We start from the raw sequence: 21,002 nt of genomic DNA, 5'->3' as shown, positions 1-21,002 counted from the left end.
AAATGTTAATTGCCAGCATTTTTTACCTTTTTTCATCAATCCTTGCATTTCTTGCATATTTTATATTTTCATTTGTACTCTGTTTATGAGAAACTATTTAAGCTTCGTCTTTCATTTAGGGCATTCAAACTAGCTCAGACTCAAATTTTGTTGAATGTGTAGCATTAGCCCAAACCAGCCAAATTCACCAACATACGAATCCCTCATCAAAAACATTAGAATATGTTATGTTAGTTATGTTTCACCAGGGTTTATGTCTAAGAATTATATTTACAGGAACCTTACTTTGTCTAATGCACACCACCAAAAAGACGTCAGTAAAGTTAAAAATCGATGCTTTGAATTCGATGTTGAAGATTTTTGCAATGAATGGACAGACACGAACTGTGTTCCAAGAGGTTTCTGGCTTCGTATACGTTGTTGCTGTCCTTGTCAGTCTGGAAGGAAGTCTAGCCGATCCTGCAATAGGAGTCTGGGCCAATGGTTGGTTTGAATCTTATTTCTCCTATGAATATATTACTCATTAGATTGACCACTCGGTTGTGCACTTTATTTGTAGTCATTGCTACTGTAATCTTCGCTAGATTTAACTGAGCTGGATCTTTAAAATGAGTATATGTGCTGATATTTGATTTTTCAGTTGACAGGTCCTTGATATTGGAGCTCATTTGGACAATATTTCAAGTTTTGACTGCAGCGATGCAGGATGAGCCAAGCAACCGTGTAATTTTCATGGACGAGGTACTTTTCTGTTATCATTGCCACGTCTTTTGCTTTTTTTGTTAACTGCTTTGCATCTTTTCGTTAAAATCTTATATTCCTAGTATTCACTTTAAAGTGTACAGTTTTTTGAGAGTTAATTTTGATTAATTCCAGGTGCGATTCAAAGGGTTGACTGAAACCTTGAAGCTTCTAGGATGTTTCAAGAAAGTTCGTACGGAACTGCCTCGGGTAAAAGGACCTAAGTACATACCGGTTTCTTGCTTAAACCAAATGCCCCTACTAATGCTTTCACGTAGAAGCGGAGATTATATAAAAATGATTGTGTTTAAATGTCTGACAAGCATGGCAAGCAGCTGTTTTGAGAACTGGGATGTTGATGACGAAGCGGATGTGCAGCAGAGGTCATCAGTCAGTGTTAGAATACCGCGGATCGTGCATCCTGGTGCAATTGGTGCGGGAATAGAGCTGTTGCCATCGCTATGGGAGGATGAAGACGACACAGATGAAGCTGGCGAAACGTTTTCAGAGCAGCCTCAAACCAAGAAGGTGCTACTATTTCAATTTCTATGGCTTCCTTTAAGTCTGTTTATGCATTCATATGCATGTGATATCTAGGCAGCTTTTTAAATACGCCAGCAGTTTTTGTGATTACTTTTGGCTCGGTTTTCTTAGAGCTATAATGTGTGATTATCTTGCCCTTCACTTCTAGCCGCTACCTCGAGTTCTAGTAAATGTGATCAGTCAGCTGCAGCAGATTCTTGGTTCTGATCAAAACCAGCAGCTGCTTTGTGATGCCGGCATTCCATTCCTGCTGCTGACAAAATGCAGAGAATCCTTTCTGGATGATGACCATCCGTTGAATGCAGCAATGACCAAACTGTTCGAACGATTGACGTCACAGTCAATGCAACCTGAAGTTCTAAGGTGATGTTTCATATTAGAAAAATGGCTTCTTGTAATTTGTATCACTTTGCGTCATTAGTAGCACGTGCTTTATCTTCCATGCTGATTTTTAAGAGTTGCCATTGTATAGATTTTCCTTCTACGATGTATTCAAATTTTTCCTGTACCTTATTATTGTTCTTGTTTGTTTGTTCAGGACGTTCCTTAGACTTGGATCCCCATTATGCTGCAGTTCTCCTTACGCAATGCTTCGTTCATTTGCTGACAAGCGCCCCTTTGACTTGAATGGCACAGAAAACATTGATTTGAATAGAAGTTTAAACGAAAGTATGAATTTCGACGAGAGGCAAAGAAAACAGTCGATTTCACTAAGAATATTTGACGGAGACATTCGCTTATCCTGTAGCGGTGGAGGAACATCAACAGTATTATTTGAAGAAAATGAGATGGATTCATACTTGGATCCGGATAAAATCGTGGAAGATGAGAAGGAAGATGAGAAGGAACAAGACGCGCCTGCAACCGACAGCATTTCCGTTTCGTCTATAGTTGAACTTGATCATGAGTTCGAGGCATCGGATGTTTCAGAGAATAAGAGCTTCGATTCCATTGAGGGAATTATTACCGACCTTGAGGGAACTAACGATAGTCAGGAACATACCGAGTATAAAGATAAGGAAGTATTGCCTTCAAAGAACCAAAATGGGGATTCAGAAAGTTACGGATCGGACACAAAAGATGTTAATGAAGGGAGGGAGGAGGACCTAACAACAGGAAAAGTAATGATTCATGATGAGAAGAAAGATCTTAATATTGAAAGACAAGTGGAAGAGAAACCAGTTGCCGAAAATGTAGGAACAGAATCTGTACCTTACAATGGTGATGCTTTGGTAGAAAGAAAAGGGGAGAAAACGGAACCGGGCCAGCTTTGCAATTCAACCAATTCTGGGAAGAATGGGACAAAGTTTAGAAGAATGGATAGTTATAGTAGCAATCGAATGATGTCAAATGAAGAGGAGAACTCTCTGAAGAATAATTTGACTTTGTTTTATGAAAGAGAACTGAACAGGCTTTGCGAAAAATTAGAAGGAAAACCGCCATCGCAAAATATGATCAAATGTTTAGTGTCATTGACAACCCCAAAAGATTTACTTTCCGTTGCAGCTTGTGAGCAACCCCCGTTTGTCGAGTTTGATATGAGCCACGATGGTTTCGGTTTCTTGTACCTAGGAAATCTTGCACCTATTCTTTCCACAGGTATATCTTCATGTTTTCTCTACATATGCGTTGTTCTAGCTTAGTTTAATCGGTTGTTCGTGATTAAAGTGCATTGCTTGATCAACGGGAATACGTAGCCATGCTTATTCTGCAATTTTACTTTCTACCTTGACATGTTTATCAATACCAAACCATTCCGTTTCATTTGTGCTTTGTTTTTCCAAAGACTGCATCTTTTATTTTAGCAAACCTAGGTTTGACTTCGGGATATCTTCCCAGCGAGTTAGCGTCGATCGGTGCCAGTGGACCTGTGTCTTCAGGTGCCTTTACAGAACGAGCGTTCCCTCCGGCAATTGGTCTCACTTTCTCCTCCTGGTTGTTCATTGAGAGGCTTCCTACGCCATCGACTTCCAATTTATTGCGACTTTTCAGTATTCAAAGGACGTTGGTGTTTGGAACTCCTGGCAAAAGACATTCTGTTAAAATCTTCACTATTTTTCTTGATTTGGAAAGCAACGAAATTGTGGTAAGTATTTAGCTTCGTAGAATTGCCTATCAATCCCTATTTAGGGTATTAGAAGTTGAAAGTTATGTTATAAGAGAAGATGTTTTGAAACATTTGCCATTTAATTACGCCATTGTTTCATTTCAATTGGTTTCAATGGATTATAGAACCTTCATTGTGGTGTTCTTTGGGTTTCATTTGCTCGATTTCGTTTTGCTTGATTTCTTTCACCAAATGACCATTAAAATTGATAGTACTGGGCATACCTGCGGCCTCCGTTATTGCGGTCATATCCAAATGCAGAAACCTTTTTTGCGTTATTTGCATGTTTGTGTCAACAGGTAACAACTGACAAAGACATTGGTCCAACCGGTCGTAGTAACACTCCTAAGTCCAGCAACCAGTTGCGTGCTAAGAACGAAGACATGTTTTATGAAGGAAACTGGAACCTCATCAGTGTCGTTTTGAACAAGAGCGTCGTTCGCAAAAGCACCGCGTCCATTTACGTCAATGGATCTTGCATAGTCAGCACTTCCAAGGTATTTTCTGTCACCTGTTTTCGCTTACCCTTCCGTACATAATGCAAATCTCCCTGAAATGCTGTTAACGATTCTTTGATGCCCTTTTTCTATAACCAAATGTTAAAGCTGATTCTTAGCTTTATAGTTTTTTGGCCAATAATTCAGAGCTGGTCAATCTTTGGACGCGTGGCGAGCTGTTAACTATCTTTCTAGCATTTTAAGTCCGAGAAATTGTTATCTGAAGATGTTATTCGTGCAAGCAAACCCAGGTCATTTTCCACAACATTAACAAAAATGAGCCTAAACTATTTGATGAAGATAAAGGTCAAAACCATGAGAAGAATTCAATTGCAAAAAGAACAAGAAACAGTTTGCTTTAATCAGAAAAAATCACTGTGATAGACAATATACAGTAGAGGCATGCTGCAAAAGTTCTGCAAATTATAACAAAGATTCTTAAGCCAGATAAAAATTTTTTTTTAAACAAGAATTTAATAAATAATCTCAAGGGTTCTTGGGTAGAAAATTCATTTTAACCTGTACAAGGCACATGAATAAGATACATTTGTTTTGTCTTCGTGTTTTCTTTTTTTAAATGAACATGAAGGAAAGAATGATGCTTCTTGCAAAAGGGTATATTTTAAAAAATTCCTACAGACCTATATTTGTGAAAAATGTCCTTCGACCGCCCGGTCATAAGATCAGGGCGGGTTTTCATGCCCTGCATCTAGGTATGTCAAAATTGATTTTCACACAGTATCGAATTCTCGAGAACAGTTCAGTTTCTTGTTGTTTGTCTGATGGGACAATCGTAAATCTGTCTGGCTCGTATTTTGCAAATACGCCCCACTATTAATCGGATTTGGTTTCTTTCCTAATATGACGTAATCTTGTTTACACTGTTCATTCATAATTTATATTCGTTTCAGTTTCGCTACATCGACTCTCGATTGCCATCTGGTATTGATATTACGTCATCAAGAATTTCAGCCGTCCTTGGAACACATGCAACACAATGCCACATATCAGATCTCATTTGGAGGCTTGGGCCGACATGTCTATTGGAAGACCCATTGAGTGATGACGCTATCAGCAGCATTTACAAATTAGGACCAAGTTATAATGGGTGTTTTCAGGCCCCGATTATCAGCGAGTATTATGAGGTAGAGAACGATTTTTTCCACGACTCTGCAGCTCTTATTTTCGTTGCAATAAATCTTTAGTTACGAATGACCTGTTTGCTACCATTGCTTCTTAGATTTTTTACATTTCAATGAACATTTGCTCAGAAAACACATCTGGGTTCTCTTACTTTCTCTGTAAACGACTTTCCTGTCCCAGAGGTCGTGATAATGTGACATTTTCTAGGAAAGTGGTGATGACGAGTCACAGGGTGCGTTGGTGCCTGAAGAGAAAGTCATATTTATGCTGAATGCGGAAAATGTTTGCTCCACCACCCTTGCTAAGCTCAAAAGCCAACACTCAAATCAGGAGGCAAGGGCCATCTCAGAGGAGGTTCGTTGCACTTTTGCCATTTCCGATTTGATCCATTTCCGATTTGATCCATTTCTGATTTGATCCATTTCTGATTTGATCCATTTCCCATTTGGTATTTTACAGTTGATAAACAGTGCTTCGATGAATTGTCATTCCTTTTGCATGTAATGTTCTTTTGCACATAATGCATGACCCCCTTTAAATCAGTTTTTCTCTAACTGAAGGGCTGCCATGCTTAAAAATTGAAAATTAAATGAAAACGTTGTATTTTTTATTCTTAATAAGCTATTGTACACTTTACTTTTGGCCAGAAAAGGTTTGCGCCGTTATATTTTCTCGGATTTGCTGCTTTTATATCCTCATTCATTTGATTGATTTAGTTTGTTCTCAACAATACAAGTTGAGATATTTCTGACTGACTATTTGTAAATATAAAATATGAACTGCTTTCGTATAGACAAATATCATGGAGGACGACCGTTTCACTCCCATTGTCGTCATCAACAATTCAGCACGTTTTTTCCAAGGCCCTGCTAGAACTCTAGGAGCTGCTGTCATTGGCGCGAGTGGGGCACGCTCCTTTTGTCCACGTGATCTTGCGTCAGCGGTCATGTCAGTGGGAGGGATGCCGATACTTTTGAGCTTGGTTGCGATGGCGGGTAACCTGGAGGAGCTCTATGCGTCACTGAAAGCACTAACCTGCATTGTTCAGAGTAGCAGGCTGGCAAGAAAGGAGATGGTCAGAATCAAAGGATATCAGGTATTTTTCTACTAAAGATATATTGATGTGCATTGCACTTCTTTCAGCTGGTAATTAAAGTCTCATGAATGGAGGCTTATGCGTGGAGTAAATTTTGCATAAACAACATTTATCTATTCCTGCAATGGACACAAACTGTTAGAAAATAGGAAAGAAAAATGATCAGACCAGAGAAAGTGCAAATTTCGAGTCTCGTTTTCCACTTCATTGAATAATTTCAGTAGGTCTTGCCTGCGAGGAGAAATTTTGTGAACTTTCTCAATCTATGGTAACTAGTTTCTTTTTACCTAGTTTATAACTATTCTTGATTGTTAGATTCTAGGATACCTGTTAAAAAGGAAAGTCTGGCTGCTAAACACACATATTTTGCACCTGATATTTTCCTTGGTTGGAACAGTAAGAAGCGACAAGGAGCTTGGCTCCATACCAAACACAGTTGCTTTCAATGATCTTCTCTGCAACTTTGAGGTTTGTCTCTTCGCTCCAAAAAGTGCTATGTTTAAAATTTCAGAGCTTCAGTGTGTATCCTGATAAATTTCTGTTAGATTTTGATTGTTAACTCAAGTTCCAAGGACTTCTCTGTAACAAGGGAGGTAGTCAAAGAGCAATTCAAGACTCTAGAACATGTTAATTGTGCAGTATATTAACCATAAGCACGGTATTTACTGAAAAAGTATATTTTAGACAACTGGTTCGTGTGGTTGATTTGTATTCAAAGTCCAAGCATAAGCATTCGTTTTGGAATATCTTTGCATCTCAGATCGTTATGAATTTACCCTTTTGTCGCACCTTATATTTTAACGTCGGTGAATTCACAACATCCCTCAAGTTTCTAACTATCCCTTGCCAATTTTATACGTTCCGTTTCCATTTACGCGTATCCCTTTATTTTCAGATATGGCATAATGCACCAAACGATTTGGAAAAGTCGCTCTTCTCTCATTTCTTTGAGCTTCTCACGCAAGGAAGGTCAGTTCTTTCTTGAAATTCACTCAACTGAAACTCGTTTTTGCTTCGTTTAATTTCTGATAATAACGATGATAATAAAACAAGAATTGTTATACAGGAATACCCTGTCAGTATCAGTATGATATGCATACTGTTATCAATATCGTCCTATCCGGATTATTTATAGTAGATTATTCGTCACGGAGAAAGCTGCATATGTTTCATTATCGTTTTAGTGAATGTGAGAAAAACCTGAGCTGCCTAAGGTCTTTAGACTGCGTTTCCAAGTTGTTGCACGTTCTTCAAGATGGAAAGCCACCTGACTCAACCCTGCAGACGATCTGTAACATTCTCTGCCTCCTCCTCCGCAAAAGCAATCGGAACAAAGACCTTTTGAGGTACACCCCCTTTAATTTTTTTTTGTTTTTGTTTTTTGGCATAACGAATCAAGAGCTAATGAATATAATGAGCAACAGAGAAGAATGGAAGAAGCTAGCCGATGGAGTTCGAGGACACTCGAAATAAAGAAAGAAAGAAAGTTTCGCTTGGGAATGATAAAGTAAACATCAGATGGATTGCTAGCTCCTATATCATGAACAAATTGTATTCATGATAGTGGACGAGACTTAATTATGTTTTTCTTAAATTCACAGCAATGATTGTCCAAGTTATTTGCATAATTTAATGTATTCACAGAAATTAATTTGCCTTAATTTAATATTTCTTCAATATTTTTTAAATTTCTGGTTTATCTAACCATGCGCTCGTCAGCGCTTCAATTTTAGGTTCTAATGTTTTAAAATGGCACTAGAATTTATTTTCAGAACCAGTTTTTTTTCAAGCTCTTGTCCCATTTTTTCTATTTTCCTTCTCGTTTTTTTCCTATCTTCTATTTCTCTTATTTTGTGCTCCTTTCCTTTTCTAGGTTCGGTCAATTTCTTGCAAGCACACTCTCTACAAGTAACGAATCTGACATTGATCTAAATTGCTCCTTCTCAGCAACCACGTATTTAGCATCGGAACACGGAACTGTCGTCATGCGAAATTCATTGCTAGATGTTCTGCACGTCCTTTTGTGTGATTCTGGATTTGGTCACAATATTGACCAAAGGTCAGTAAGCATTGTCTCATAAAATCTCCTTTTAACCTGATCGTATCAATGGGACCTTTTAACCTTCTAAATCAAACATTTTGCACTGTCTCTTTCTGCTTGGGCTTACAAAGAAATACATACCATTTAAAGACTCGTTCTTTTAGCAAAAACATTCTTTGGCTACATGGCGGCTTTTTAACAAGTTATATAAATGCTTGTATCTTTTCCAAAAGAGTAGGGCAGAAGAAGTCATTAATCATCTTAACAGAACTGATTTTTTTTGCATCCTTTTTTTGCTCTTTCTTACGTCATGTGTTTTTTAGAAACTTTGCCAGATGAAATAGCAAGACGTCTTGGTGTGCTAAGCCATCATTTTGTCCTAGTCTTGTTGTGTCATATTTATCTTTCCATAAATTTATCTTTTTGTTTGATGATTGCCATAAATTCTTAATTTACGACAGCAGCGTTTGGTCTCGGGTGTTAACTCGTGCTGCTCATCCACCCCTCCCTCCAGTTTGAGTCTGTGTTAAATAGTCTGTTTTTGTCACTATTTTCGTCCACCCAGTCATCACAATGTGTTTTTTAGTTTCAAAATTGCTTGTTTTTCTTCGCAAAAGCGCTGAATTTCTTTTAATTCACCCTCTTCCTTATCTGAACAATGCAGATTTTTCCATTGAATGCAAAATCTCTCAATGAATTAACATTGTTTGAATTTTACATAAGATTACTGACACCTTATATTTTCGATTTCCAGGCCTTGACCTCATCTTTCTAATGCTTCTATGTTTTAGTTTCTGCGAAAAGCTTCACGACGTTCTTGGGTTCGATTGGATAATGCTTTTCCTCCTCGGCAATTTGAACAAGAGCACGGTGATTCGAGCTGCAAGAATTCTGTTTATAATCTTAGGCCACTCACCATCTTTGAATGCTTTTAAAAGTGGGACGTCCAATGGAGGCTGGCTGAAAGAAAGTCATCTTGTTTTAAGCAAGCGGACCAAATTTGCCGCAGGTATTTTAAGTTGGTTAAGCACCAGCGTAACATGCTTTTTTCTAAATGATTGTAGTGTTGTCCCTTTAGGTTTTTTCTGTTCGACCGAGTTAAATCAAATATTATTCATTTCTTAATCATTTCATTAGTAGGCAAGACTATTTTCATAGTTTACATTGTAATATATTTTACGATGTGTCTTAGACTTTTGTCTCTCTGGACACTTAGGATTTGCCGTTCCTGACTCGGAAACGAAACAACATGAGCTGGAAGTGAACTTTGAAGCCAGTACCTTCAAGGGATTCAGTGTTCTAATGACATCTTTTGAAGACCACATCAATCTGGTTGAGTTGTATTACCTGCTAATTGCCCTGCTGCTTGGCTTCCCAACAGCAAGTAAGTTTTTGCATATTAAACACGATATGAACAACCCTTGACAATTGCCCTCTTGTTCGAGATTAGAAGCCCCTGACTTGACCACACTTTCACCTAGAGTGGAGAGTCGTCATCTCTTGGTATTCCCAGCCGTAAGAAGTTCGAGGGGTGTAGACGGTGTAGTTACATCGAGCGGAAGGACCAAAACATTGCTCGATAAGCACAGCTTCTCATTGTCCTGAAACTACTTTCGTATCGGATGCTGGGTAGAAAATAAAATATACTAGATTAGAGCAAGCTGTTATAAAACGATACAAGCCTATTTTAAGTCCAGCAAAGTCTGTGTTTGTTCGAAAGAAAGATTGAGAAATGCCAATGTCTTTCCTTTGTAATTCTCGTTGTAATCTCAATGTTTAGGTAGTTTCTTGCTTAATTTATAACCAATGCATCTAGTTACGAAACCATAATATTTACAAAGTTTGAATTTTGTTTTAAGTTTACTTTCCAATTTGTTAATATTTAATAATGTAATCATATTCGCAGGTGTTCCTAAAGATTTGAATTTTTCACTTGAAAACCTCGTGTTGATTTTCCGGCCAAGTTTTGAGAGAACGAATTCGTCGAAGGAATTGTCAGTTTATTGCCCTGAAAGTGCTCTTGTGCTCCTCCACATGCTTCGCAAAGTCATAAATGAGGTACGTTTTTCATTATCTGTCAGAAAATATTAGTATTACGGTTAAGACAGTTACTGGCCGAGCATCGAGTTTACAACTTTTCATTGCAACTTTTCATTTAGTTTTTGTTTTATTTTTATTCAAAATTTAGACTCCGCAAGACGAAATCCCAGCCGCCACGAAGGAGCCAAACTCTCTGCCTGCTGTGGTTATTCAGTATTTGGAATTTCTTTATGCAAACATCAAATCATTTGGGACTTTCTGCACGGAAAAGAAGTTCCTGCAGTATCTAGCTGCAGCTTTGTATCCATTGGAGTCGAAAGAAGATTCCTTTGAGGTTGTTTTTCTGTTGCTTTTGTCGATATTCCTTTTATTTCGTATAAATGCTCCGGTGAATTTGCACTCGAAACCTCCTAAGGTTGTGCAGATGGCGTTTGGCGTCGTGGAAGTATCATCGTTCTAAGATTTTCCACTAGAATTTTTCAGTCAAAGAGTAAACACTTTGTCAAAACACTTTATTAAAAGAGTATCATTTACATATATTTATTTGTATATGACATTTTTGAGATTCAGACCTGTCAGGAAGTTGAAATCCAAATAAAGATTTTTCTAGTCGATAAAGATTATCTTGAATGGTTTTTGCCATTTCAGACCGAAGAAGACGACGAGCAAGCCGACTCTAGCACAATGACAAACCATCCTTGTCGATCAAGAATTATAAGTTTTGTCAAGCATATTTTAATGGACGGAGTCATATTATCCTCTTCAAAGTCGACCACACTCCTTGAGACTGCTTTAGAGGTGAGGGTGTGACAAATTATTATTATTATTATTATTATTATTATCTCAACTGCAATGCTGCCAGAAAGTCAGGGAAATATGCCACCCTCGTATCTGACTTAAAACGTCAGTTTAAGTCAGTCTCGTTTGTCAATCTTTCCATCAGTTCACTTGGTATTTTTGGCGACTCCTGCAGCTCATTCATCGACATGTGTGACTCTTTGTCCATTGATCATCAACAGAAACGCTACCTCATCTCCAAACTTACAAGCATCTCCATTCGCACCACATACTATATATTCTGCTGTAGAAACAAAACTTGGACTAATCAAAAGCTACACCCCTTTTAACAATTTTTTTTTTTTTTTTTTTTTCTCATTACTACGATGTAATAGTTTTTATTTTGTAAACACAGGCTAGCCAGTTACAAATTACCTTGTAATAGTGAGATTTGTAATTGTAGTTTTAACAGGAATTCAAAATGAAAAGTTTCCATTATAATCACCCCACACATATCCAATGAGATTGCTTTTTGGCAGCGTGCCTTCCTGCCCGATCGTGACAGACAGGAATTGATTTTTAGTTTGAAAGTCGCAATGGATGATTTCAGACACTTAAGTACAAAGTTTTGTGCAGGTTTTGTGGATTTTGCGGATGCGTTTGAGCATTGAGCATAGTTTCCTTTTTGAAACTCTCCGGGAATTTGACATTCCTTTGATTTATTGTTGCTTGGTCGAAGATCTATACCGTTACTGTTCGTTTTCTGTGATTTGTGGGTTTGAATTGAGTAAAGAATTCAATATAATCAGAGGAACAAAGACAGGTGACCCTTTGAGTGCACTTTTATTCATATTGGTGATTGACAGAGTATGTAAGCCTATGGTAAGAGAGGCTGTTATCAGGCAGGGTATCGAAGATGAAAGAAGGATTAATCCATGTCCATTGCAAGCTTTTGCGGATGATGTTGTTGTTGTCAGTTATGACGTAACGATTATAAATGAGATGTTTGATATCGGACAAAATGCCATGAAGATAGCAGGTTTAAAAGTGAAACCCAGTAAATGTGCAGTTATGTATGCAAGGAGGTCTGGGAATAACTGGTACAAAGGCAAGGCAGATAAAAAGCCAATTGTGTCAATTCAAGGAAATGCCATCGAAGTTTATCCCCGTGACAAGTCCTATAAGTATCTTGGAAAGTCTCTCTCACTTTCCGGCGAAGATGCTGTGCAAGTGTATGATGTTATAGAAAGTTATAAAGATTTATTGGAGAAAATAACAAGCTGCAAATTGCCTCTTGCTCTAAAGGCTAGTGCTTTAAATAACTTGGCTCTCGCGAAGATTCTCCACCATTTTTACAATACAAGGTTTACAGAGGAGCAGTTGGAACTCATGGAGAAGTCCTTGGTGAAGGCAGTTCGAAATATGTACGATTTGTATGAAACAACAACACAGCTCATCATCTTCTTACCACGCGAGCACGGAGGGATTGGAGTTAAGCGTGTGTCAGATGTGTATAGGTCAACAAGGGTTGCATTTCTCATTAAGATGTTGAATCATCCCCAATTACAGTTCAAGAACATTGCACGTCAATCCCTTAATTTGGATATGGAAAAACGGAAAGTTGCTTCAACAGATAATGATATGAACTTCCTTGGGTTTTAGATGAATGAAGACGGCTACCTGAATAGTCGTACCAAATTTGGGTGTCAATCAGATTGGCCAGATCTTCTGAGATATGCTAGAAAGCTAGATGTTTCCATTGAGTTCAGGCAAGGAAAGGCTGGAGTAATTATTAATGTCAGGAATCTGTCTTCCTGGTTTTGTGACAATGAACTGATAATGAATTTCAAAAAAGGAAAATCAGGAGCAATGCTTTTTGGAGCATCAACGCGACTAAATCTCTGTTATAGAAGACAACTAAACATCCAAGTTGGTGGAATAAGTGTGAATTGTGCTACAACTTACAAATATTTCGGAGTAATATGGACATCGACTCGGCAATAGAGTTATGATAATGCCTGTCCTAATGTATTGTGGATCAATTTATCTGGGATGGTCGGATTCAAGAGTTAGGCCCTGTTCACACGATACCGGATTGATTTCATATCGGATTCACTCACCCAATCAGATACAAATATCAAGCTCTGTTCACACGATACCGGATTCATTTCGTATCGGATTCACTCACCCAATCAGATACAAATATCAAGCTCTGTCCACACGATACCGGATTCATTTCGTATCGGATTCACTCCTGTTCACACAGCAACGCTACGCTTCAACACTGCTCCGAAAAATCCATTGTTTTAAAGCAGTTGCAAAGCAACGTGGAATGTTGTCCGTTTGCTCTTTTTCTGATTGAATGCATTCTTTGACGTGACGGAACTGATACGCTGTTTTTTTGAAGAAGAAGTATTTCGAAATCAATTTTCAAACAATCTAATTTTCCTTTGCATTAATCTTGTGCACAAGGAGCATATTTATTGTTTAACTGCGATCCACTGTCATTTTATGTCTTGAAAAGAGAGCCAAATTGTTTTAAAAACCCCGAAAATGAAGCTGCCTTTTCGAAACAGTGGTTCCGGAGCGAAACCGAATCGGATTCATGCGTTCACACGAGCTCAAAAAGTGATCCGATATGATTCCATCCCACATTCGCAGCGGAATGGTTTGACTCCGCAAAAACGATACGGAGCGTATCGGATTCAAGCGTCATCGTGTGAACAGAAGGACTATCCGATATGAAAAGCGATCCGATACTAAATGAATCCGGTATCGTGTGAACAGGGCCTTAATATGATACGAAGAATTGAACAGCGTAGCAGGAATATCATAAAACCGAAATAAATCCAAGCGCTGACTTGCAGACACCTACAATTGACTGTGTAATGAAGAAAACGTGTGCACAGTTGTATCGGATTGCCTCCATAGCAATGTGTGTGAACCATTTGAAAACTATTTTTAGATAACGGCAAATAGTAAAACCACAAGAAATGATAAATTATCTGTAAAAGTTCCAAAGATGAAAATAGAATTTGGAAGAAAAGGTTTTTGTATGACTGCTGCAAGTATCTGCAATAGCATTCCCGTTTCTGCAAGAAAATTGGACTCTAAGGTTTTATTCAGAGAACATATAGATGATTTTATCTAATTCTTCTCTACAATCTGCACATGTAAATAATTTTTATCTAATTTTTATCCAATTCTTCTTTTAATCTGCCCAAGTTTTATCAACTTTAATTTGTGTTTTTATTTCGCACAGGGCCCTAATGATAACAGTATGTTTATCATACTGATAGGCTTTTTCTGTTAAAGTATTCACTATTTGCTATTATAATTTGCAGCCAGAATTTTTATTGCCTGACTTCCATCTTTCTATTATTTTGGCCCATGCTCTTTTACAGGCCTTTCCTGCAAGTTCAAATGTAGATGTCCTGCGAGAGTACCAATCTGATGTTCTGTTAGCAGTGATTAATGATGTCTTAGACGGCTCCCTGCTACAAGTAGGGTCTTCAAAACACACCAGTTTGTCAAAATACGCCCAAAATATCAACGCGTTTGCGTCAAAACTGGTCGATAAACTTTGGCTAGGTATTCATTTCATTCTGTTTCATATTTCAACGATGCTGTAAGTATTTCTGAATTCAGAACACTTAATCCTCGGCATTTAAGTAAAGAAGGATGTGTGTCAACAATTCAGTCAATCGTTGCTATAATGTAGGCTTAAAGCTCAGTTCTCATTTTATTTTCTATTCCTTGTTCCTTTTGATGTATTTTGTTTGTGATGCATCACAAGGGGCCTATGTCATACAAAATGTATCTATTCAGTCATAACTTTAGGCCCCTCTGCACTTAGCAATGTAGTGTAGTTTGAAAAATGATGACCAATGACTTATGTCGAATGATTGACTCCGAATGATTGATGCCAAATGATTGACTCCGAATGATTGTTGCCAAATGATTGACTCCGAATGATTGTTGCCAAATGATTGACTCCGAATGATTGTTGCCAAATGATTGACTCCGAATGATTGTTGCCAAATGATTGACTCCGAATGATTGTTGCCAAATGATTGACTCCGAATGATTGTTGCCAAATGATTGACTCCGAATGATTGATGCCAAATGATTGACTCCGAATGATTGTTGCCAAATGATTGACTCCGAATGATTGTTGCCAAATAATTGATGCCAAAAATGATTGATGCCGAATGATAGACATGCCATATTCTTATTTTTGCAGGAATTTTTTCCAAAGACTACGAAATTCTGTTTGGCTTTCTTCTAAAGATGATCGACAAATACGAGGGTATGTTGATTCCAATACTGTTTTGATTAAAATTTGTCGATTTTTGTAACTTTCCTTTCCTTTATGGCTGCGTTATTTCATTGGTTTAAATGTGTTTTTTTTCAGACGCCCGCGTGAATCCCGAGCATTTATTTCGAGCGATGAACCGTGCTATTCTTTACCATCTCTCCAGACCCAAAAACAGATTAACAGGTACTCGAAATAAATTCAAGTTCCGAAATGTCGTTTGGTTGCAGTTTTAGAATAAAGGGTCTTTTTTCGGTTTTTTCCAGTTTCCTCAGTATTCTGGTTTTTATATGCTTTTTCTCTTTTTGCTCAGTTTTTTGTTCTGCTCTTTATTCAGAAGGATCTTTTCAAATCCTACTTAGCAATGGTCGGTTCACAGGTCTTTTTTGATTTAATGTTGCTTAATTTGTAACCTTAGAGTATAAATTGTTTCTGCATCTCACTGATTCATTGCTGAATTCGTTCATGTCTAGCCAGCAATTTTATCATTTCAAATTAAATTATTTTATTGCAGATCAAACCAGTTTACTTGAGTTTTTGCACTTATTGACGAGCAATTTCAAGACAATATTTTCAACAAACAACCGCGACGGAGAGTTTATTGCGTGTTTAACCCATTGGCTCCTCGTGATTGGCCTCGGCAAAATCAAAACCGATGTTGATGTGGACGGGATTTCATTGCGAAGCGAAGACCTCGATGAGAAGCAAGGTTAGTGGTTACTTGCCTTTTCCAATATCAAGAAAACCATTTGCCAAATTTCCCCTATTTTACTTCTTGCAAAATTGAAGTGATCATGAGCATTAAATTCTCTGTTAGAGTGCCAGTGTGAAGTTTACTTAATGGAGATGTCTGTGAGAGAGCTCGTACCAAAACAGATGTAATCTTTATATGCGGAAAAGTACCTCGAATATTGGCTTGAGTATCTTTGTACGTCATGGGGCGCCATAGAAAAGTTTCGTCAAATCCATTTAACAGACTAAGGTGTCATGAGTACAGTTTATCAGTAACATAATTTAATTCATATTAAAGAAGAGTTTATAACTATAAAAACGATAAATGACTTTTTTTAATTTCTCCAACACCCCGACTGTTATCATATCGAACTGTTTCTAACGCCCTCCCCCCGATTATTCTAACCCCCCCCCCATTTATTAAGTATTCGAGAGTGGGCAAAAAAGAGCCTTTCAGGCCCTGTTATCTTATGCAAAGGGTACGGCAAGTTCTTATCTTATGTAAGCTCTTCGGAAACGACAATCTTTTTTGAAAACCAGAGAAACTCGACCTTTTTTATGAATGTTTTTAGAAATCCTTTATTTGCATGAGATAAAGACTGTGCAAGTATTGTCAAGTTTCAGTTGGTGCAAAGGCTTCACTAAAAGCAGCTTTGATTTCTTAGTTGAGCAAACTGAAGAAGAAGACGAGATTGGCTTCGTTGACTTGGTGTCTTCTGCAGCCAAACGAGTGTGGGATGTGTTTTACCAACAGAAAAAGGATGTAAGTCATGCAACCAAGAAGCTGTGCTCAAATTCGATTTTACATGCACGTTACTTGCTGTGTATTTAAAAAAATTCAGTTTTACGCTTGAAATCTTTTTTCAACGCGCGTACTGCCCCGCTGATCTCAATTTTTTTACCTCGCCGTTTCAGGAAATAGCAGATGTTTTCAGAGTCCATTCCTTAACGCCCAGTTTCACATCATACGAAGAAGTGTGAGTGCTCTATTGACTTCTGTCTCATTGTTCTGCGTTATGCATTATAGCTGTTACAATACTCGTTTCCCACTTAACAATGGCTTCTTTAATGTGTCTTACCTTTATGTGTCTTACCTTTATGTGTCTTACCTTTCTTGCAGAGGTGCGGGAAGGTCAATGACGCTCGATTTAGATTCAGCAAAGTAAGTTGCGACGTTTGGTGCTTTATTTTAGTCAAAAATTTGGATTCTAATTGATAATTTTAGATCTAATTTTTCTTAAATATTCGAGAAACGTCAACCTCTAGCTGTGATTGCTGAGTGAATAAAAGTCATGCCTGGCCAGAACCATGAACATGGCACCCTCTTCTTTACTTGTTTAGGTCCCTCGTTTCCAAGGCCGGCTAGTCTTGCCTCGATTCATTGACAAAAATATTTGCGTATCTGATAGCCCAGTGGTTTAACGGTATGGAATGAGCTTTGATCTTATTTTTACTTAGGAGTTTGTTTGGAGAGCAATGCATGCGGTTTTGGATAAATTTTATTACTGTTGAAACAAAGAAAAAGAATGAAGTTTTTTCATTTCCGCAGCAGGTATGAATTCTGCAAATATTTCAGCCATTTTGTCAGTCGCTGTGCTTCCCTTAACTGTTCCCTCAACTTCTGTCCTGTACTAATTCATCGATTCTCCTTCGTTGCAGCAGCAAGCCACGCGTAATCCAGTTACGAGGATTTCGATGAAGTTTCGCAAAGAGAAAGAGGCAGACGAAAAGTTTACAGTCAAGGTTTTTTACCCTTTTTCTTTGCTTAATATGTAAGTGATGGGCAATTTTGGAAACAGAGCGTGGTCTAAAGTCAAAACTTTTGCCAATACTTTTAATGAGCTCACACTTGGAACTCTATTTTTTTAGAAAACGCTTTTCTCCAACCAATCACATTCCTTCATTCTATTGTTTTGAAGTCAAAGCATTGTTTTTCCGTAATTTCTTCGAGCAGCATCCCTTAGCAATGGATGGCCTTGTTTTCAGTTCTGGTACTATTTCCTTGGGTCTATGCCCGTAATTGTTATCCGTAAACATGCCAGTCGTTTTCAAATAGGGTCAAGGGATTCGAATTTCTACCATAATGTTCAAATTCTCATTCAAATTGCGATGGAACTGTTAAATCACATTGCAATTGAGCAATGTTTAATGTTTATTAGTTAGCTCAGAAGTTACCTCAGATATCATGTAAAGAGCAAATGGCTGCTAGAGCTTAGATGATGGAGGTATGCAAAGGAAATGCAAAACATGCGATGATTTTTTATCTAAGTGCTATTGCAGTACTGCGAAGGTGATCCCCCACCCTTTATTTGTATAAACATTTCGGTACTTACAGAAGTACTGTGGGTTTTCTTTACAGGAATCCTTAGGATGGATTTCACGGCACTCATTGGTTGTCAAGGCGGTTATCCGATATTACTACGAGCGGCATCAGCAGGTAATTTCCGTTTGCCGGTGTCATATGCGTTTCTGCATGGGCATGCGTTTCTGCATGGGCTGAGACACATATGCATTTCAAATGTTAAAGTGTAATGGCGGACATGGAGGGCCTAGCTGTGGGGTACACAACGCGCACATCCAATATAAACAATACAAAAACAAATCGAAGTTCTATATATTAACAAAATATCAAATACTCAAAAATATATAAACCTCGTGACGTGATAAACTCAAAAGACGAAATAACAATCAAGCTATTGATAAGATGAGCAACTACCATCCGCTTAGCCCATGCAGAAATGCATAGAGAATTTTAGTGCTATGCGTTTCTGCATGAGGCATCTAAAATCAAAACGACATTGAATTTCATCGCAAAAGCATGCTAACTAACAACAAATGATTGTAACAAGCTGATCTACGTCAAGCTTTTCCATGCAAGTAGCATTTAGCCATCGTTCCCCTTAGCCAAGGCTGTCCTTAGCCATCGTTTCCCTTAGCCAAGGCTGTCCTTAGCCATCGTTCCCCTTAGGCAAGGCTGTCCTTAGCCACCGTTCCTATTAGCTATCGTTGTCCTTAGCCATCGTTCCCCTTAGCCAAGGCTGTCCTTAGCCATCGTTCCGCTTAGCCAAGGCTGTCCTTAGCCATCGTTCCCCTTAGCCAAGGCTGTCCTTAGCCATCGTTCCCCTTAGCCAAGGCTGTCCTTAGCCGTCGTTCCCCTTAGCCAAGGCTGTCCTTAGCCATCGTTCCCCTTAGCCAAGGCTGTCCTTAGCCATCGTTCCCCTTAGCCAAGGTTGTCCTTAGCCATCGTTCCCCTTAGACAAGGCTGTCCTTAGCCATCGTTCCCCTTAGCCAAGGCTGTCCTTAGCCATCGTTCCTCTTAGCCAAGGCTGTCCTTAGCCATCGTTCCCCTTAGCCAAGGCTGTCCTTAGCCATCGTTCCCCTTAGCCAAGGCTGTCCTTAGCCATCGTTCCCCTTAGCCAAGGCTGTCCTTAGCCATCGTTCCCCTTAGCCAAGGCTGTCCTTAGCCGTCGTTCCCCTTAGCCAAGGCTGTCCTTAGCCATCGTTCCCCTTAGCCAAGGCTGTCCTTAGCCATCGTTCCCCTTAGACAAGGCTGTCCTTAGCCATCGTTCCCCTTAGCCAAGGCTGTCCTTAGCCATCGTTCCCCTTAGACAAGGCTGTCCTTAGCCATCGTTCCCCTTAGCCAAGGCTGTCCTTAGCCATCGTTCCCCTTAGACAAGGCTGTCCTTAGCCGTCGTTCCCCTTAGCCAAGGCTGTCCTTAGCCATCGTTCCCCTTAGCCAAGGCTGTCCTTAGCCATCGTTCCCCTTAGACAAGGCTGTCCTTAGCCATCGTTCCCCTTAGCCAAGGCTGTCCTTAGCCATCGTTCCCCTTAGACAAGGCTGTCCTTAGCCATCGTTCCCCTTAGCCAAGGCTGTCCTTAGCCATCGTTCCCCTTAGCCAAGGCTGTCCTTAGCCATCGTTCCCCTTAGACAAGGCTGTCCTTAGCCATCGTTCCCCTTAGCCAAGGCTGTCCTTAGCCATCGTTCCCCTTAGCCAAGGCTGTCCTTAGCCATCGTTCCTCTTAGCCAAGGCTGTCCTTAGCCATCGTTCCTCTTAGCCAAGGCTGTCCTTAGCCATCGCTCCTCTTAGCCAAGGCTGTCCTTAGCCATCGTTCCTCTTAGCCAAGGCTGTCCTTAGCCATCGTTCCCCTTAGCCAAGGCTGTCCTTAGCCATCGTTCCCCTTAGCCAAGGCTGTCCTTAGCCATCGTTCCCCTTAGCCAAGGCTGTCCTTAGCCATCGTTCCCCTTAGCCAAGGCTGTCCTTAGCCATCGTTCCCCTTAGACAAGGCTGTCCTTAGCCATCGTTCCCCTTAGCCAAGGCTGTCCTTAGCCATCGTTCCCCTTAGCCAAGGCTGTCCTTAGCCATCGTTCCCCTTAGCCAAGGCTGTCCTTAGCCATCGTTCCTCTTAGCCAAGGCTGTCCTTAGCCATCGTTCCTCTTAGCCAAGGCTGTCCTTAGCCATCGTTCCCCTTAGCCAAGGCTGTCCTTAGCCATCGTTCCCCTTAGCCAAGGCTGTCCTTAGCCATCGTTCCCCTTAGCCAAGGCTGTCCTTAGCCATCGTTCCCCTTAGCCAAGGCTGTCCTTAGCCGTCGTTCCCCTTAGCCAAGGCTGTCCTTAGCCATCGTTCCCCTTAGCCAAGGCTCTCCTTAGCCATCGTTCCCCTTAGCCAAGGCTGTCCTTAGCCATCGTTCCCCTTAGCCAAGGCTGTCCTTAGCCATCGTTCCCCTTAGCCAAGGCTGTCCTTAGCCATCGTTCCCCTTAGCCAAGGCTGTCCTTAGCCATCGTTCCCCTTAGCCAAGGCTGTCCTTAGCCATCGTTCCCCTTAGCCAAGGCTGTCCTTAACCGTCGTTCTTATTAGCTATCGCTGTCCTTAGCCATCGTTTCCTTTAGCAATACTTTTACTGCACTTCACTTTTACTGCAATCATCTCAAATAAAGGGATTATAATATTTAGCAATAATTATCATAATTT

General features: G+C 39.5%; 1 protein-coding gene across 2 annotated transcripts in view; it reads left to right on the top strand.

Annotated features, from left to right (window-relative positions):
* The window catches only part of LOC135689864 (WD repeat and FYVE domain-containing protein 3-like), a 50,815-nt gene that overhangs the window by 6,114 nt on the left and 23,699 nt on the right, over positions 1–21,002 (top strand). Inside the window, exons 8-36 of one of the 2 annotated variants that reach the window (XM_089116211.1) lie at positions 277–483; positions 641–741; positions 877–1,269; positions 1,433–1,647; positions 1,823–2,883; positions 3,090–3,370; positions 3,691–3,888; positions 4,800–5,033; positions 5,239–5,385; positions 5,825–6,127; positions 6,443–6,595; positions 7,023–7,096; positions 7,312–7,473; positions 8,001–8,186; positions 8,960–9,177; positions 9,385–9,552; positions 10,075–10,226; positions 10,357–10,542; positions 10,857–11,006; positions 14,390–14,576; positions 15,229–15,294; positions 15,400–15,486; positions 15,815–16,009; positions 16,698–16,795; positions 16,948–17,009; positions 17,153–17,194; positions 17,491–17,584; positions 17,695–17,775; positions 18,392–18,469. In XM_089116211.1, coding sequence (XP_088972337.1) covers positions 277–483; positions 641–741; positions 877–1,269; positions 1,433–1,647; positions 1,823–2,883; positions 3,090–3,370; positions 3,691–3,888; positions 4,800–5,033; positions 5,239–5,385; positions 5,825–6,127; positions 6,443–6,595; positions 7,023–7,096; positions 7,312–7,473; positions 8,001–8,186; positions 8,960–9,177; positions 9,385–9,552; positions 10,075–10,226; positions 10,357–10,542; positions 10,857–11,006; positions 14,390–14,576; positions 15,229–15,294; positions 15,400–15,486; positions 15,815–16,009; positions 16,698–16,795; positions 16,948–17,009; positions 17,153–17,194; positions 17,491–17,584; positions 17,695–17,775; positions 18,392–18,469 — 5,579 coding nt within the window. Of the gene's footprint in view, positions 1–276; positions 484–640; positions 742–876; positions 1,270–1,432; positions 1,648–1,822; positions 2,884–3,089; positions 3,371–3,690; positions 3,889–4,799; positions 5,034–5,238; positions 5,386–5,824; positions 6,128–6,442; positions 6,596–7,022; positions 7,097–7,311; positions 7,474–8,000; positions 8,187–8,959; positions 9,178–9,384; positions 9,553–10,074; positions 10,227–10,356; positions 10,543–10,856; positions 11,007–14,389; positions 14,577–15,228; positions 15,295–15,399; positions 15,487–15,814; positions 16,010–16,697; positions 16,796–16,947; positions 17,010–17,152; positions 17,195–17,490; positions 17,585–17,691; positions 17,776–18,391; positions 18,470–21,002 lie in introns of both variants that reach the window. The other variant, XM_089116210.1, reaches the window with a different exon arrangement.

The sequence above is a fragment of the Rhopilema esculentum genome, chromosome 5, assembly GCF_057945365.1.
Source record: "Rhopilema esculentum isolate cy_ngs chromosome 5, ASM5794536v1, whole genome shotgun sequence".
NCBI lineage: Eukaryota > Metazoa > Cnidaria > Scyphozoa > Rhizostomeae > Rhizostomatidae > Rhopilema > Rhopilema esculentum.
This window is presented reverse-complemented; position numbering and strand designations above follow the sequence as displayed.